The sequence below is a fragment of the Scyliorhinus canicula genome, chromosome 17 (genome assembly GCF_902713615.1).
Source record: "Scyliorhinus canicula chromosome 17, sScyCan1.1, whole genome shotgun sequence".
NCBI classification, from domain to species: domain Eukaryota; kingdom Metazoa; phylum Chordata; class Chondrichthyes; order Carcharhiniformes; family Scyliorhinidae; genus Scyliorhinus; species Scyliorhinus canicula.
The window spans coordinates 44,485,537-44,505,247 of record NC_052162.1 but is presented as its reverse complement, the minus strand read 5'-3'; the positions used below and the strand labels follow the sequence as shown (position 1 = coordinate 44,505,247).

The 19,711-nt window shown below is 46.6% G+C and overlaps 1 protein-coding gene across 3 annotated transcripts in view; it reads right to left on the bottom strand.

Annotated features, from left to right (window-relative positions):
- Nucleotides 1–9,696: 9,696 nt before the first annotated feature.
- The window catches only part of stard8 (StAR-related lipid transfer (START) domain containing 8), a 165,787-nt gene continuing 155,772 nt past the window's right edge, over nt 9,697–19,711 (bottom strand). For 2 of the 3 annotated variants that reach the window (XM_038775645.1, XM_038775647.1), the window contains 2 exons: nt 12,053–12,229; nt 9,697–10,044 (listed from right to left, as the gene is read on the bottom strand). In XM_038775645.1, the coding sequence (XP_038631573.1) occupies nt 9,921–10,044; nt 12,053–12,229 (301 nt within the window). In that variant the 3' untranslated portion in view covers nt 9,697–9,920. The remainder of the gene's footprint in view (nt 10,045–12,052; nt 12,230–19,711) is intronic. The other variant, XM_038775646.1, reaches the window with a different exon arrangement.

Below are 19,711 nucleotides of genomic sequence, written 5' to 3'. Positions count from 1 at the left end.
TCGCACTGCCAGTGTTAACCTCACTGGCATTTGTCAGTAGAGCGGATGGCCACCTTATTACAATAGGACAGACAGCTGCAAGTTCCACTTCAGATAATCCCTGACACAACCCAACACAGCTGCTGGAACTTCCCATTTTGTAAGGCATATGCAGTTTACCGGGAATCTCCCCCAACTGCTCTGATGGTCCTCTTGGCCCTTAGGTAAGGGGGCAATTCTTTCAAAGTTTCAAATTCTTATCTCAGTGAGTCACCATCAATGGAGTCCATGCCTGCCAATGTGAAGGTGACCATTGGCTGCACCATTGTCTGCCGACAGTGGGTGGCATAGTGGTTGCTGCCTCACAGCTCGAGACTCCAGTTCAATTCCAGCCTTGGGTGACTGTCTGTGTGGAGTTTGCACGTTCTCCCAGTGTCTGTTTGGGTTTCCTCCGGGTGCTCCGGTTTCCTCCCACAGTCCAAAGATGTGCAGATTAGGTGGATTGGCTATGTTAAATTGCCCCTTGGTGTCCAAACACGTAGGCAGGGCTACTGGGTGAGGGGGATAGGGTGGAGGCTTTCCAGAGGCTGGTGCAGACTCGATGGGCCGAATGGCCTCCTTCTGCACTGTAAATTCTATGATAATCTATGATATGACACTCTGGATTCCTTACTGAGCCCAAGCAGTGGGAATTCATGGACGAGAGTGCCCATTTCTGGCTCTGCTGGTGTGCAATCGTATGGGACAGGGAGGAGTTCCCTGTTCTGATAAAAATGAACTTGAAACCCCTGGAAGAGCAGAGGTCTGGAACAAACAGGTCACCACAATTTTCCATGGGAACTCCTATGCGTATTATTTTTTTTTTCAACTTCGATGTTAATTGATGGATCTATGCAGACTGGATTTTATTTTCATGATGAAAAAATCATAAAGCAAACACACAGTGTGCAGGACTCGAAGAAGTAATAGAATTATTAAGTCATCAATCACAGAGTTCTAAAGCCTGCGTGTTGTCCTGGGAAGGAAAGGTTGTCGATAATTCTGATTCTGTGCAAAAGTGTAAAATGGATAAAAATGCAATTCTGTTCCCACTTGCCATCGCATCAAGTAAAAATGACCATCACTGAACGAGGGTAGGAAGTTGCCCAGTTTCGGGATCCTGGAAGGAATGACATAGAGCAGTAGATTGTAATGTGTATTGATTTTAACAGATGAAACTATGTAGCAAGCAAAATGTTGGTGGGGCATTCTTGGCTGATTTCTGTCCCTGAGAGGGTTGTGAAGTTTAATTATAGTGCGCTTTGCACTACCCAACAGAAATGACCAAACTCAGTACAGTGCAGGCTGATAAATTTGCCGACTAAGTTATTGAAATAAGGTGGAAAAGATTACCGAGACATTTTGAAGTAATATTTATTAAAATGATCTGTACACTTTTGAGCAGATTGTCAAGGAAAAATATAATTTTTAATACAAGACGTAATATTTTTTAAATTCTTATAGAAATTGGACACAATATGCGTAGGAATACAATATGTACAATTGGCAACAAAACTCATACAAGTTAAAATACCTGAGATAAAAATTACTCTTGTTGTTAAAAAGAATCTGTGCCATTATAGGTCCCTACAGGTCTTTCACTCCATGAATATTCAATCACACACATTCCTCCTCAGTACAAAACGCCAGTGGGCACAGTTAACATCTATTAATATAACATACAAGAACTGTACAAATGCATTCTTCACATCTATTTCTTTTCCACTTCATGAGAATACAATATTGTAATATTAATGATGAACTAACAAATTGTGGGCTCTCCACATCTTGCCATCCATTAACTGTAATGGTTGGAAAATCATGCAAAATGCACCTGCCTAATTTCTATACATGTTCCCCTGGTTGGTGAGGTTCTCTGCCAAGAGCACAATTTTGTGTAGTTAGCCCTAAGATGCAAGTTTCATAGCAGATTCTTCTAAATATTCCTGTACAGAATGCCCTTTGTGTTTCTTCTTCACGTCACACAAAACCACTGGTAACTTCAGATGTCACAGAAGGGAGGTTGTAATACAAGGAATTAGAAACTGGGAAAAGTTCATTCTTCCATTAAGACTAATGCTTCTACAAAGCTTATCAAATATTTTGTCGTGAACTATTCATCCCAGCCACTCGATCTCCTGAAGAAAAGTTCTGTGTAAATATTTTCTGGTTCCCAAATATAAATCAGTCAGAACTCCAGAATACTTAATAATTTATCCAATAGCATATACCCTTGCTGTTCTTGGCTTGGTACTTCAATGATTCTAGCAATTTTCGAACCATTATTAGACTACTTACAATACCAGGTTAAAATCCAACAGGTTTCTTTGGAATCAGTAGCTTTCAGAGTGTGGCTCCTTCATCAGGTGAGTAAAGAGGTAGGTTACACAACACAGCAAGATGATACTTTTGCAAAGAACCGCATTCAAAGTATAATCTTGCATCATTGGCTTTGTCTATATATGCTGTGTTTGTGTCTTTACTCACCTGATGAAGGAGCCACGCTCCAAAAGCCAGTGATTCCAAAGAAACCTGAGCAGGGATTCTCCAACCATACGCCGGGTTGGAGAATCCCTGGTGGTGTGGGGGGGGGGGGGGGGGGGCGCCAGCTTCCCTATTCTCCAGTGCAGTTTCTCGGGGGCCGGCAGGAATCCCGCCACGCCGGTCGGGGCCATTGACATCGGTCCCCCCGGCGATTCTCTGGGCCCCGATGGGCCGAGTGGCTATCCTGTTTTGGCCAGTCCCGCCGGCGTGAATTACTCACCTCACGCACGGCGGGACCTGGCAGGTAAGTGTGCGGGGCGATCCTGGGGGGTGGTGTGGGGGGATCCGACCCCGGGGGGGGGGGGGGCCTCATAGTGGCCTGACCCACGATTGGGGCCTACCGATCTGCGGGCAGGCTGGTTCTATGGGGGGCCTTCTTTCCTCCGTGCCGGGCCCCTGTAGGGCTCTGTCATATTGCCCGGGGGCCAGCACGGAGAAGGAAACCCCCGCGCATGCGCGGAAATACGGCGGGTCGGTCTGCACATGCGTGGAAATACGGCAGCTGGTCCGCGCATGCACGAGATCACGCCACCATTCCGCACATGCGTGAACGCACGCCAGCCCTTCAGTCAACCACTCCGGCGTCAACCTAGCCCCTGAAAATTTGGAGAATTCCTCACTTTCGAGGGCTGTTGACGTCGGAGTGGTTGGCGCCGGTTTTCCCGCAGCGTGGGGACATGGCCCCATTTTCAGAGAATCCTGCCCCTGGTGGTGTAAGACTTCTTACTGTGCCCACCCCAGTCCAACGGCGGCATCTCCATATCATTATTAGCCTAGTTCACATTGGATTAAAGGATGAAAGTACATATTTTGAGATGCAGTCCAGACCCAACCAAGAGGCTCACTAGTGAATTCTCAATGCATCATTTCTATTCACAAAGAGAAAAATAGCTCATGTAGCTGGTTACTCTTTAATGCATATGTGTTGTAGATCTTTTACCCCCATATTGTTCTGTTATTACTCTCCCTTCCCACATTCTTTCTCTTCCAACCATCTTTAAGCAGTTGAGGTGAACTACATCTGCCTTTCAATCCAGATGAATTTATCTCCATTGTACTCAAACTTTCAACCCCATTTATCTTGAGGTGTGTTTGGTCACCTTCTGCTTCATAGACACAACACAAGAATGAGAGAACTTAGGAATTGCTTTAAAAGTATCACCAGCCAAGGCCTCTGTCACAACAAAGCTGGGCCACTTTTCATTTCTATCCGTAGAGATCGGTGATATCCAATTTAAAATTAACAGACGCATTTGCAACAGACCTAAACCACATCAAAATCGAAAGTCAATCTTTAAAAGAGAAATTATTATTTTTTCACACTTTCAGCTCACGCTCCTGCAGTGAGAAGCATGTCCTCAACCCCTAGCAACCAGAAGAAAGGAATGGGATTTTGGTTGTGATTCAATGGATGAAATCAAGACAATTAGAATGGACTGAATTTAAAGTAGATCCTCCCAATGATGATCAAACTAGAGATAGAGTGCAATTATAATACTTTAACATGCACCTCACTGAACGAGCACATGATTCTTTGCAGGTTCGTAGCCAAACAGGAAGTCTGTTTAACAATTTCAGACCGGCCAAAGCTGTTACTATAGCAATAGGAAGGGCATACTGATAGAATCAAAGATGAGGGAATTAACAGGAATTCATTATCTGTCCACAATCTGTGCTGTTGTATTTCCTGTTACAGAATGTTTTTTTAAATTTAGAGTACCCAATTCATTTCTTCCAAATATGGGGCAATTTAGCGTGTTCAATCCATCTACCTTGCACATCTTTGGGTTGTGGGGGCAAAACCCACGCAAACACGGGGAGAATGTGCAAACTCCACACGGACAGTGACCCAGAGCCAGGATCGTACCTGGGACCTCGGCGCCGTGAGACTGCAGTGCTACCACTGCGCCACCGTGCTGCCCTCTGCTACAGAATTTTAAGTTTATGCTCTTTACACAATGACCAGACATTTCAAATGTTCTGCGGCATATTTATCTTTAAAGGCTGTGATCCAATCTCAAATCTGGCACCAACTTTATTCTTGTGATCAGCTAAATAAAAATTTCACAATCAATGGAATGTGGAAGAAATGCAAAGATTAAACGTGAAACAGTGGCAATGCAAAAAATAAGAGTTTCATTCAATTTTCCCGGCTGGCGGGTGTTGGGGATTTGTTTTTTCTTCTCTATTTAACAATTGACACAATTCAGTAATATTCAGATTCAAGGGTCTATTCAAACATTAGAAGAGAAAATCTCTGGTAGTATTGTGACAATTGATTAAATGGGATTTACTAATAGGAGATCTGACTTTTGCAGCTTCAGGTACAGTGCAGCAAGACCTGTTCATGTTCACAAGGCTGCAATGATTCTGCAATGTTTCCTCCAGGCTGCAAGTGAGCTACATAATACAGAGATATGGATCTCAGAGTCATAGACACCAAAGCAAAAAGGGCTTGGAGGTCCAGAACATTTATTGTTATTGGAGAACCTGCATGAATATGTTGGAACTATTTTTTTATTTAATGAATAATGTAGCAATTGGTAGTTGGTGCTAAATGTTGGCATTCCAGCCAGCTATCAGTCCACCCTGTCTCAGGCTGGATATTTCATTTGTTTCCAATGAGACTCATAGGTGTTGCCAAGGGCAAGTGATTTCTGGTAGACCAAAGCTACCGGTAACTGCAAACAACACTGAACCACCCACCACACAATGTATACACATATATCATGCTATCACAAATTATACCATTTTACATCTATTAGTACACCTTCCAGCAGCAATATTAGTCTGAAATCAAAACGCCAAGCAAACCCAGTGCAATGCAGTCCATTACATGTCTGAAAATGCATCAAACGAATGCAACAGAAGATGGTGAATAAAACTCTTAACATGCACCACTGGGTGATTTGTAATTAATTGTGTTGACTTACTTGCAGTTCAGTTTTCTTGTGTTTTAAACTGCAGCGTTGAAAAATAAATCACAGAATCTTTACAGACAGGAGGTGGCCTTCCAGCTCATCAGGTCTGCGCTGGCTCTCTGAAAGAGCATTCTCCCGAGTTTCACTCCCCTACCTTATCCTCTAGTCACACTGACCACCCACGGCCATTGGAAAGGGAACTTAGTTACACAACTGAATTCATTGTGGCTGTCAGTGAAACAGCCTCCCCACTATTCCCAGCTCCAAGGTTTTTATAATTAATACATGGAAGAGTTTAAAGAAAATTTAAAAACACACAAATTTTGTTTTGTTCCTCTTGGGTTGCTTGCAACAATATTCCAAAGATTAATCTTCAATTCCTGGTGAGTCCACGAGTTTGGCAACCCTAGGTACATGTTCTATGTGGCGAGTGCCCCCTCCCCCGGCCATACAGCTCCACATTGGCCTTGGGTCAATATCTCCACAAGGGGATTCCCCAATCTCAGTAATGGGGGCAGAAATTTGATGCAACAGACTTCAGTTAACCCCTCCCAAAAAAGCTTGCCAGAGTGTAACTGATCACTCTACAGTCGATTGTATAGGCTTCCTGACACTTCATCTTTCAATCCCTTCATCCACTACCATAGCTATGCTGAATGCCAGGCATTAAATAGTGTAACCTTGGCACCCACGGCTGCTATGGATATTGGGTCATGTATTTTTGTCATTTGAATCCCATTTTCACATACATCTGCCCATGTACTATTGAATGTCCAGGAAATTAGATGGCTTAAAAATGGGCAATGGTGTCCCCTTCCTATTTTCTTTCCTCGCCTGCCGCAGCTCGATCAACAGAGGGAGAGCAAAGATCCTGCACACTGATGTCCAAGAATTCCTCAAGATACACTGGAAGGGTCACTAGGCCAGTATTGTTAATGCACTGGGCACGCCTTATCCCGCTGGATATAAGGACTGTCTCTCCTACAGGACCAACCCTTGTGAGTAAAGAAAACAAAACTAATAAAAATAATAACATTACAAAATCAGCAAGATTGAAGGCACTGGCTATGTTGAGGAGAGATCTCACAACTTCAGAAGTGCCTGGTGGCCATGAAGTGCAATAACAGGAAAAACTCCCAAAATCTGTGAAGCCAGGGCTATGATCAACTCCACTGGAGGGAACAGATGCATACCCTAAATGGGGTGATACCACTGGAGTTGCAGAGAGGGAACGATAACATGAAAGCATTCACTTGAAACGAAACAGGCTCACTTGGAATTAGGTGGGAAGATGATCTCCAGTCTGGGGTCCAACTCAGATGCTCAAAAGGCAAAGAAATTTGAGAATGATCAACGATCACACTCTGAAAGAATGTGGTCAGTGTGCAACAGCCTGGAGCTTATCTGGAGGGCAATAGATAAGTCAGAACAAGTTGCAATGACATTGCACAGAGCAACTGAGAGGCTAGTTCTAGAGAATGCTGCGCAGTTTTGGTCACCTGACCACAAAAGATATACAGCAACATTGGAAACGATATGCGGGAGAGTGACCAGGATGTTTGTCAGCCTCACGAGGCTGAGTTCTACAGAAAGATTTAAGTAACTAAATTTATTTTCATTAGGGAAAGAAGGCCGAGGGGAGTCATGAAACCATTTCCAAATAATTAAAGGCTTCAATAAGTTATCTAACTTGGTCAGTATGCATAGGTTCAAAAGATATATCCAAAATTCACAAGGTTCAAATAGGGTTAGACAAAGTATTTTTACCCACAGGATTACTAGCATGTGGAAGAAGGTAATTGATTTGGGGCCTTTGAAAGAGTGAGCTTGGTTAACATCTGGTGAAAAGGAGGAATGAGCTTATTATTGAGATGGCAGCAACACAGTTTGGTTTTATTTCCAGAGGAGGAAGATAAAGACTGTATTAGGAGATCATATGATGGACGGTGTGTGCTCACACATCTGAGATAAAGGAAGCCTGATTGATCCACTGGCCTTTTCTCTCAACAATTTCTCATGTTTTTTTGCAGATCACATTCTGTGAATCTAGCCATTTCTAACTAGGGCAAACATTTCGCAGTCAGTGATAAGTCAGTTTTGTTTTACATGCATGGAATATTTCTCGTATATTTAGCCTTTGAGTTTTCATCCCTAAAATTAAATCCCTAAAAACCCACAAACCAGTGTCCAAGCACCTGCATGTGTACATGAAATGTTCTCTCATCATCGATGTGTGTACATCTGCAGTGCAGAAACATATGTACATACCATCAATGTACACTCATCACCAATGTGTGTACATCTGCAGTGCTGAAGCGTATGTACATACCATCAATGTACACTCATCATCGATGTGTGTCCATCTGCAGTGCTGAAACATATGTACATACCATCAATGTATGTTCATCATCAATGTGTGTACATCTGCAATGCTGAAGCGTATGTACAAGCCATCAATGTATGTACATCTGCAGTGCTGAAACATATGTACATACTATCAACTCTACAACAACACAAGATTTCCTCATAATGGTGTAGCGGATTTGAGGGAAGGACTCAGGAGACATCAGACATTGATCCAAAGGGGGTAAGGGGGAAGAACACAATTGGACATCTCATTACATTTTACTGCAGAATCACTAAGGTTGGGTTTACAGAGCTTCATCTGCCTCCCTCTACATTGAGGTATTGTACAAGCAATGAGCAAAGGGAACAGGAAAAATGAAACAGAATATATACCTTTAGATCTATCTACCTGCTGGATATGTACACGTACACAGGGGATTGTATATTAGAATCATAAAATTTACAGTGCAGAGGAGGCCATTCGGTCCATCGAGTCTGCACTGGCCCTTGCAAAGAGCACCCCACTTAAGCCCACTGCTCCACCCTATCCCTGTAGCCCAGTAACACCACCTAACCTATATTCTGGACACTAAGGGCAATTTATCAAGGCCAATCCACCTAACCTGTACATCTTTGGCCTTTGGGTGGAAACCGGAGCACCTGGAGGAAACCCACGCAGACACAGGGAGAACGCACAGACAGTGACCCAAGCCAGCAATCGATCTTGGGATCCTGGAGCTGTGAAGCAACTGTGCTAACCACTGTGTTACCGTGCTGTCCTATACTGATACCCTATATATCTTGAATGTGCAACATAATAAGTTAATGCAGTACTCTCCAGAAATGAGGATCTTACATGAGTCTGCAGTTAAACAGAACAATCCCATATGGTATAAACATTTATTCTTGCCACAGAAAGCACATATTAGATTGTCAGTCAGTATCAGCCTACACTCAACTTCCCAAACACACCATTCCACTTGAGGTCAGCTATCAATTCCCACACTCCCATCAACAGCCCCCAGCACTTCCCCACACACAGTAAACACTTCCCTGGAAGTTAACATTCCTCTCACATAACCTTATTCCATTGTTTAAGGGCCTCCACCCCAAATTCCAAAGTATTTCCTTGCAGTATCTTTTCTACTAGCTGATGGGACTTTCATTATAAACAGATTCACAACCTTGAACAACTTTGGACACAAAGTAAAATAGTCTATTTCTTTGCCCCAGTTGCATGGGGGCAATAATCTCACAACAGTTGAGGAACTAAAGACACAAACAAGCAATAAAATTAAAACAGAAAATGCTGGAAAAACTCCAAGTCTGGCAGAGTCCTTCCAGCATTTTCTGGTTTTTTTTCAGATGGCCAGCATCCACAGTCTTTTGCTTTTATTATAATAAAATTAAAACCACTGGACAGAGGGACAATCTCTTTTTCAAGGTAGCTCACCAACCACTGGTACTTCAATTGGTAAAATCTATCAATATAATGATTATATAACAATCATTTAAATGTTGTTAATGAGACAGATGTCAGGAAGTATTTCTTTTTATAGAGGATGGTTGCAGCCTGGGTACTAGACATGTATTTCCAAATGTTCTTTTAATAAGAAGAAGATAGAAGGGGTGGTATACTGCAAGAATAATATCAAATGGGCTGAAGAGCCTCCTTCACCTGAACCTATCTTGTAATTATATCTTGCCTGGCTGGCGTAGTTAGAAGACTGATTTTGCTATGATAGATAGAGAAATACAGCACAGAACAGGCCCTTCGGCCCACGATGTTGCGCCGAACTTTTGTCCTAGGTTAATCATAGAATTTTGAACAATTTTTCATGGCCAATCCACCCAACTTGCACATATTTGGACTGTGGGAGGAAACCGGAGTACCCGGAGGAAACCCACGCAGTCACGGGGAGGATGTGCAGACTCCACACAGACAGCGACCCAAGTCGAAATCGAACTTGGGACCCTGGAGCTGTGAAGCAATTGTGCTATCCACAAATTGTGCTATGGTTGTAATTTAATGGTTGGTTGTTAACAGGGCATACTTGTGAAAGACATGTTTCTCCTGCTTGCAGTATCAGTTCAGTTCAGGTTTTTGGTCTCTAATCCCCGTGGGTTTGGTGGCAGAAAGGAGTCCCGTATCCTCGCAACCTCTATGGCACATAGGTATCCGGAGACTTTTTTGTACCATTCTGGAGTCCGACCCCTGAAGGAAAAAAAGGGAGAAATAAAAACACAAGAAGAGTCAACAGGGAGAACAAGCAAATCATTACCCTAACTTTCCCATTGTACGGTGCACCTTAATTTCAATCATCTCTAATGTTTCTGCCACTACTACTCCAACCAGCAGATAATTCTAAAACTTTTGTGCGAAGGATTCCCAATATCCATTTTAAAATTACTGTGCACTAATTTCCATTTGTCTTTAAGTTCTCTTTACCTGACTTACCTGGAAGTAACATTCTACCCCATTAATGTGTCTGTGATATAAGGTCCCCATTAACCTCCCTCTTTGCAGGGCGCATTGTACTTTAAATAATCTGGGAGCTATTCAGGAACATCTCACCTAGAAGGAACCCACTGCGGTCAGGAAATGCTTTGAATGACGATCAGATTTTGGGAATAGAGCTGCTTTAAACAAAATACTGCCTTCACTGCCATGTAGAAAAAGATACACACGATATATTCTTGGAGCTCCATCTGTCATGTACATAGAAGATAGGGATATAGGCAACAAATGGAGGCCAGGAACTTGCACATGGAGGAAGGGAATACCTTGGAGGAGTAGGGTGAGTTGTCATTGATTGAACTCTCCTCCCAGCAGAAGAGACTGTTAAGTCATCCGTGCTGAGTATCTACAGAGGAAGGCACATTGTCATGCAGAAAACAGTTTGAAATGGGATAATATTACTCTTACTTAGAAATAAAGTGGCTCCATTTCTGCCGGGCTTCTCCCAATTGTTCGCTGTAACTGCAGGATCTGAAGAAACCTCGGCGAAGTGGAATAAATAGCATTTACACAATCACCCTAGGGCTTCCACGGATATTCTGCTGCAACAATGTTGAACAATCAGGAGAACTCCAACAGAAATTCAACCCCACAAAATATTATTAAGAGGAGGGATCTGAGTGACAATCAAAGAACACGTTACATAATCCAAGAACCAAATGCACACTGGACAGACATAGAACATACAGTGCAGAAGGAGGCCATTCGGCCCATCGAGTCTGCACCGACCCATTTAAGCCCTCACCTCCACTCTATCCCCGTAACCTAATAACCCCTCCTAACTTTTATGGACACTAAGGGCAATTTAGCATGGCCAATCCACCTAATCTGCACTTCTTTGGACTGTGGGAGGAAACGGAGCAGCCGGAGGAAACCCACGCAGACACAGGAAGAACGTGCAGAGTCCACACACAGTGACCCAGCGGGGAATCGAACCTGGGACCCTGGCGCTGTGAAGCCACAGTGCTAGCCACTGTGCTACCATGCTTGCCCCCCCCCCAACAAGGACGTTTTAAGGACTTTTTCAGTAGTAGTGCTGCCAGTCCTTGGCACAGTTAAGAAACCAACTATTCAGCACCTTTTATTAAATCTATGGATTTATACAATTCCTCTGCATTTAATGCATGTTATTGTTGGGCACAATGTGACACGATGGGTTGTCATTGTACTCTGGGCTCGAGCTCCCAAAGCTATTTTGCCGTCAGTGAAGGTCTAACGTGAAATGAGCCACAGCTGTCTCAACTGAGGAAAACAATGTTACATTGGAGCAGAAGAGGCTGCTTTCTGAGATTGAGACACATTGTCAGAGGAGAAACCGTTCATCTGGCACATGACCAGAGCTACATTTGATTGGAAAACATCTGATGCAATTCCAATGCTCCATTTTCCAGCACTAATATCCAACATCCTAATGAGCATAAAATCCAAAGGGAGAAAGTGTTTTTTTAAAAACACACATTTCATTATTTAATTCAAGACTAGTCTTTGAGGTTTTCAATCTATTACAACAGCTGTTTTGGAGGGAACATCTTTCCCTTGTCTGGTAACCTAGATGAACAACTTAACCAACTGCTGTACTTGCATCTGACCCCAGGGCTGAGAATTATTCCAGTCATCGGGCCAGCTCTCTCCCTTTATGTTCACATTCTTGTGATTCATGCAGAACCACATCATAGAGTAGGGTGGGGAGAGATGAAACGCATACCTCAGGTCAGTCCTGGAGATGTAGGTGAGCCGGGACCGGCCTGGGCCACAAGCTTCAACCAAGTATTGCGAATTCAGGACTACTGCTCTCACACCTTCATCCAAGTGCACGGACTCATGTTCAACAGAAACTGCCACCAGAATGCACATTTCCTTCAGCAAATCAGTGCGCCATGTCCTAGATCAAAAGAAAAACAATTACATTGCTGCAGTGAATTGGACACTGGACTTTCAACCCAAACAATTCAGCACAGACTAAAGACGGTAAAGGGACCACACAAAGTAAGTTTGGTAGTTAGTCGGAATGTTCCCGCAGCACCATAAAATGAGCTGAATATTACATGCTCCTGACGGGCGTGTTTCCTGCGGGGGAGTGGGGAATATAAATGGGACAGACGCCCATCCCACCACCTTCCTGCCCACTTCCATAATACAGGGGATGAGCAGGTGCCAAAATGAACAGCCCTGCCACCATATTCAAATGATAAATTAATGTTTAATTATGCTTGTTATCATATCAAGCCAATTGACCTTGGGAATAAGCCACCCACGCCACACAATGAGTGGGAAGCCCCATTTTTCACCATCGATGCTCTAAGGATGAGAATTAAGGGTAGGGGAGTGGGGGTCACTCTTCGGAGGCTTGCCCCTGCCAATCCCCGGCCGGCCCCCTTCGGTTGAACCATCCCTAAACTCCACCATCTTTCCAACCCGCTCCTTCCTTTCAAGGTCCTCCTCCATAACCTAGCCAAATCTTCCCAGCACAAGACCTCAGATTTAACTGCTCCGAGGATGTAAAGCCTTGGAGTATCTTTTTTTCCCTGTAGTCCCAGTGGCCGCTGATGCCTTCGTGGCACTGTCGGGACTAATGGAGCACAGCTTCAGAGGGCGGGGCTTTGCCCCAATGAGGGACGGAAGTCACACTTGGACCTTATCAGTCCGCCCCGCAGCACTTTATGGCAACGGGATGGATCGGAGTGGAATGTGCCTGCCCCACACCGACGTGGTTTCCAGCAGGGTGGGGGATGTGCTGTCTGACCCCCATATTATTCAGCCCAACATATACTGACAGGCAAAAATCATTGGATATGCAAGAGTATTTTTGGTATTCATTTATGGAATATGCATGTTGCTGACTTGGCCAGCATTTATTGCCCATTCCTAATTGCCCTCGAGAATGGTGAACTGCCTTCCTGAATCGCTGCAGTCCCTGAAGTGTAGGTACACCCACAGTGCTGTTAGGGAGGGAGATCAACTCCTGGATGTGGATAGGAGATACGCGGAGGCACCGGAGGAGGGGTTGCTGGGGGAACGGCGTAGTTTGCAGGCCAAGTTCGATGTGTTGACCACCAGAAAGGCGGAGGGCGCAGGGCGCGGTATATGAGTATGGGGAGAAGGCGAGCAGGATGTTGGCGCATCAGCTCCATAGGCGGGATGCGGCTAGGGAAATTGGTGGAGTGACGGATAAGGGTGGGAATGTAGTGCAGAAGGGGGCAGAAGTAAATGGGGTCTTTAGGGACTTCTACGAGGAACTGTACCGGTCGGAACCTCCGATGGGGGGGGGGGGGGGGGGGGGATGAAGAGCTTCATGAACAGTCTATGTTTCCCAAAGGTTCAAGAGGATCTGGTAGAGGGGATGGGGGCGCTGATAGACTTGGAGGAGCTAGTCAGGGGGATTGGACAAATGCAGTCAGGTAAGGCGCCGGGGCCGGATGGGTTCCCGGTGGAATTTTATAAAACGTATGCGGATCTGGTGGGCCCCCTGTTGGTACGAGCCTTCAATGAGGCATGGGAGGGGGGCCTTGCCGCCGACGATGTCGCGGGCGCTGATCTCTCTGATCCTGAAGCGGGATAAGGACCCCTTGCAGTGTGGATCATACAGGACTATCTCGCTCCTCAATGTTGACGCTAAGTTGCTGGCGAAGATCCTGGACACCAGGATAGAGGACTGTGTGCCAGGGGTGATACACGAGGATCAGACAGGATTTGTCAAGGGACGGCAGCTCAACATGAATGTGCGGAGATTGCTAAATGTTATTATGATGCCGGCGGTGGAGGGGGAGCCGGAGATAGTGGTGGCGCTGGATGCAGAGAAAGCGTTTGATAGAGTTGAGTGGGGGTACCTGTGGTAGGTGCTGGAGCAGTTCGGATTCGGGGAGGGGTTCATCAAATGGGTGAGGCTGCTCTACGCGGCTCCGATGGCGAGTGTAGTTACCAATGGGAGGAGATCGGGGTACTTTAGGCTCTACCGGGGGACCAGGCAGGGGTGCCCCCTGTCCCCCTTGCTCTTTGCATTGGCGATTGAACCTTTGGCTATGGCGTTGAAGGAGTCAGGGAGATGGATGGGTCTGGTGCGGGGTGGGGAGGAACATCGGGTATCGCTGTATGCGGACGACCTGCTGTTGTATGTGGCGGACCCAGAAGGGGGAATGCCGGGGGTGATGGAGCTGTTAGCGGAGTTTGGGGGCTTCTCGGGCTACAAGTTAAATTTAGGCAAGAGTGAGGTATTTGTAGTACACCCGGGTGATCAGGAGGAGGGAATTGGGAGGCTCCCGTTTAAGAGGGCAGTGAAGAGTTTCAGATACCTGGGGGTGCAGGTGGCCAGGAGTTGGGGGACTCTCCATAAGCTTAATTTTACCAGGCTTGTGGAGCAGATGGAGGAGGAATTTAAAAGGTGGGGCATGGTGCCTCTATCGTTGGCGGGTAGAGTGCAGTCCGTCAAAATGACGGTTCTCCCGAGGTTCTTGTTCCTCTTTCAGTGTTTGCCCATCTTTATCCCTAGGGCCGTTTTTAGAAGGGTGACTAGCAGCATCATGAGCTTTGTTTGGGCGCATGGGACCCCGAGGGTGAAGAGGGTCTTCTTGGAGCGGGGTAGAGATGGGGGGGGCTGGCGCTACCCAATCTCTCGGGGTATTATTGGGCGGCCAATGTGTCGATGGTGCGCAAGTGGGTGATGGAGGGGGAGGGGGCAGCATGGAAATGGATGGAGAGGGCGTCCTGTGGAGATACAAGCCTGGGGGCCCTGGTAACGGCGCCATGGCCGCTCCCTCCTATGAGGTATACCACGAGTCCGGTGGTGGCGGCTACCCTCAAGATCTGGGGGCAGTGGAGGCGACATAGGGGAGAAGTGGGGGGCTCGATGGAGGCTCCGTTAAGGGGAAACCATCGGTTCGTCCCGGGGAACATTGATGGGGGATTCCAGGGTTGGCATAGAGCGGGCATCAGACAGCTGAGGGACCTGTTTATTGATGGGAGGTTTGCGAGCCTGGGGGAGTTGGAGGAGAAATTTGGGCTCCCCCCGGGAAACATGTTCAGGTATCTGCAGGTAAAGGCATTTGCTAGGCGGCAGGTGGAGGGATTCCCTTCGCTTCCCGCGAGGGGGGTGAGTGACAGGGTGCTTTTGGGGGTCTGGGTTGGGGAGGGGAAGGTATCTGGTATCTACAAGGTAATGCAGGAGGTGGAGGAGGCGTCAGTAGAGGAGCTGAAAGCTAAGTGGGAGGGGGAACTGGGGGAACGGATCGAAGATGGGACATGGGCTGATGCCCTGGAGAGGGTTAATTCTTCCTCCTCATGTGCGCGGCTTAGCCTCATCCAATTCAAGGTGCTGCACCGGGCCCACATGTCCGGGTCTAGGATGAGTAGGTTCTTTGGGGGCGAAGACAGGTGTGTCAGGTGCTCGGGGAGTCCAGCGAACCATGCCCATATGTTCTGGGCATGCCCGGCATTGGAGGAGTTCTGGAAGGGGGTGGCGAGGACGGTGTCAAGGGTGGTGGGATCCAGGGTCAAGCCAGGATGGGGACTCGCGATTTTTGGGGTTGGGGTGGAGCCAGGAGTGCAGGAGGCGAAAGAGGCCGGTGTGCTGGTCTTTGCGTCCCTAGTAGCCCGGCGGAGGATCTTGCTACAATGGAAAGATGCGAGACCCCCAAGCGCGGAGACCTGGATCAATGACAAGGCGGGTTTTATCAAGCTAGAGAAGGTCAAATTCGCCCTGAGAGGATCGGTACAAGGGTTCTTAAGGCGGTGGCAACCTTTCCTCGACTTTCTAGCTCAACGATAGGGTACTGGGACAGCACCAGCAGCAACCCAGGGGGGAGGGGGGGGGGAAAGGGGGGGGGGGGGGGGAAAGGGGGACGGGGACGGACGATGACTATGTTTGTTTATTTAATTTTAATTTATTTTTAAGTTCTCTTGTTCACTGGGTTTGGGGGGGTGGGGGGATTTGATACATGCGTTGATACAGTCTTGGGGATGTTACAGTTATTATGGGGTTATTTTGTTGCATTTCATTGTTGGTTGTCATATTTTCTGTAAAAAATTCCAATAAAAATTATTTTTTTTAAAAAGGGAGGGAGATCAAGGATGTTGATGCAGCGACAGTGAAAGAACGGTGATATATTTCCAAGTCAGGTTGGTGAGTGGCCTGAGGGAAACTTCCAGTTGGTGGTGTTCCCATGTATCTGCTGCCCTTGTCTTTCCATATGGTAGTGGTCGTGTGCTCAAAAGGTACTGGGTTGGATTCTCTGACTTGCAGACCAAGTGCTGACGTCGGCGTGGGAACAGTGGCATTTTATGCCACGAAAAACGGCGCAAAAGCGGCACCGATCCTCCGTCCGGTGGGGGGGCTAGCAGCCCGGCAGCGTAAAACCCGGCTTTACCTGCGGTTACAGCCGGAGAATTGCCAATGCAACATTGAAATGCAACATGGCACTGGCCACACGCGGACACGGACTGCCAAAAACTGCCCTCCTGTAACCAGCCTCATCACTCCCAGACCACCCACCACCAGTCCCCCCAGCCCCCGACGATGGCCCCGAGCCCGCAGAACGGCTCCCCCCCCTAACTCAGTCCGCAGCCGCCATGCGGGGTCCACGGAAAAAAAAAAAGGATAAGTGTTCCACACCATTGGGAATTCGGCCCATCAGGGGGTGGAACATCAGGGGAGGGCCTCAGTTGACGTCCTGAGGCCATCCCGACGGTGTTCGGCATACTCTTCGAGTACGATGTTTCTGAGCGGGCGGATCATCTCAAAAGCGGCGCCGCCCCCAATTTCGGCGCAAACAGGGATTCTCCAGCTGATCGCCGAGCGCAATTCCGGCATCGGCGACCGGAGAGTCCCGCCCACTGTCTAAGGAGCCTTGATGAGTTTCCACAGTGCATCTTGTAGATGGTAAACACTGTTGCCAATGTGAATGTTTATGGGTGGGATGCCAATCAAACAGGCTGCTTTGTCCTGGATGGTGTTATGTTTACTGGGTTTATTGGATCTGCACTCACCCAGGCAAGTAGCGAATATTGCATCAGACTCCTGATTTGTGCCTTGGAGATGGTGGATCGGCTTTGGGGAGTCAGGAGATGAGTTACTTGCTGCAGGAGTTTTAGCCTCTGACCTGCTCTTGTAGCCACAGCATTTATATGACTGGCCTAGTTCTGTTTCTGGTCAATGATAACCCCCAGGATGTTGATAGTGAGTGATTTAGCGATGGTAATGCCTTCAGCCATTTTTCAATATCTTGTGGAGTGAATCGAATTGGCTGAAGACTGGCATCTGTGATGCTGGAGACCTCTGGAGGAGACCGAGAGGGATCATTCACTTGGCACTTCTTTGATAATGTGACATACCCAGCAATCCAAGATACTATCATACAGAAACAAAAACATCTGCCGAATGGTCCTACAGAATCAGTAAGAATGGTATTTCAGAGAGTACAGGGCAGATGTAATGGAATGTGGAACTTATTGCTGTGAAGAAAAGAGATCATTGGAAATAGAAAATTGGGAACAAGATATAGCAAGAAAGGAGAAAAAAGATGTAATCGTGGGTTTTAAAACAAAGAAGGAAAGAAAAAAGATTACATGATAAATGTGCATTAATCCACAACACAGTTAGGAACTTAATAAAAGTAACAGGGTCAGGAAGGAACACAAGAAAACTGGAATAGCTTGGGTTTAATGGCTGAGAATCGGACAAAGATAGCAAATGGCATAATGAGAAGTCAAATAGATAAAGCCACGGAAGAGGACCAGGAAGCAGGATTGTAATGCTGGCACGAGGGTAGGAATGAGAGAAAGTACAGCACAAAAGGGACTATCAGCCACGTAAGGGAGCAGGACTGGAAGGGGTTGGAAATGAAGCAGGAATACCAGGGGGACATGAGTAGGGATGAATGGCAGGTGTTGAAATGAGGAATTGCGATGGTATGTTTTTGAGGTTGAAGTGGGTGCAAAATTGAGTCGCCGCACTCGGGTGGGGTCACCGCACTCGGGCGAGGTCGCCGTACTCGGGCACAGTCGCCGCACTCGGGCGGGGTCACAGGTCACTGCACTCAGGAAAATAGGCAACAGGAGGCATTGGCTATTTGTGGCACAGATAATTAAACTCCAATATTGGTAACAGGAGTGGAGCTGAAGAGTGAATAGCAGGTTAGAATCAGAACCATGAGTGAAGCTGTAGGCTGATGTGAAAGAATGAGTGGGACAAAGAGCCAATCCATTTTTTTGGGGGGGGGTGTGGTTGGGTGGGGACTGGTGGCAGGAGCCCGAGACCAAAAGAAAACCAGAAGGAAAGTAGAGAACAGGAGCATAGATAAAATAACTTTTGAAAATATTACTATCAGACAGGGTTGGAGGCACAAGCATTAGTGTAACATTTTTAAAAACGTGATCAGCAGTTGAATTGCGAGATCGAAATACATAGTCAGGAGTGGGCCGGAGGCCAATAATTTGAATTTCTGGCCCACCCAACTAACTTGGCATTGAGCCCAGCAAGTTTCTAGGATCAAACATGTTTAAAATGTTTAGATGGGCTCCTACAGTAGAATCAATAAGTATTAAAAGATCATCATGCATGTCCCTTTTCTGAGATTCTCCAATTAGTCCCATTTAGCTGCTCTTTCCCAATGCCCTGCAGTTTTTTCCACTTCAAGGAGAATCCGACCCTGGTTCAAAATTTATTGACAAATCTTGTTCCACCACCGATTCAGATCAGAGCAGTGCGGACTGGATTTTGTCGGGCACCACAGTCCCATCCCCCGAGGCAGGAAGAACAGCTGCCCTGTTGTCATTTGGTTGGAGGCAGAATTTCCACCCTGAGCAACAGAATGTCCCACCTTAGAGCGCAGCCCACCATAGAATCACTACAGTGCAGAAAAAGGCCATTCAGCCCACTGAGTATGCAGCAACCTTCCGAGAGAGCCCTGGCGCCACATCCCCACCCTCTCCCCATAACCCAGTAACCTCACCTAACCTTTTGGATACCAAACGGCAATTTAGCTTGGCCAATCCGCCTAATTTGCACATCTTTTGAACACAGGAGGAAGCCCACGCAGACACGGGGAGACAAACCCCACACAGTCAGTCAAGGTCAGAATTAAACCCGGGTCCCTGGCGTTGTGAAGCAGCAATACTAACGACTGTGCCACCATGCTGCCCTAATCAGATGGCCGGCAACAATGTAGTTCCAGCAGGGCCAGATGGGAGTATTGGCCACCGCTGGGAATACAAGCAGTCCCCAATGGAGATTATCACTGGAGCTAGACACCAAGGTAAGTGAGGGATATTTTGCCAGGGCCAGGTTCCCCTTTCCAAATACTAGCCTGCACAGCTAAAGCTGCCGGGCCACCTGGTTTGGTATAAACTCCCCTCTGCTATGGATAAAATAGCA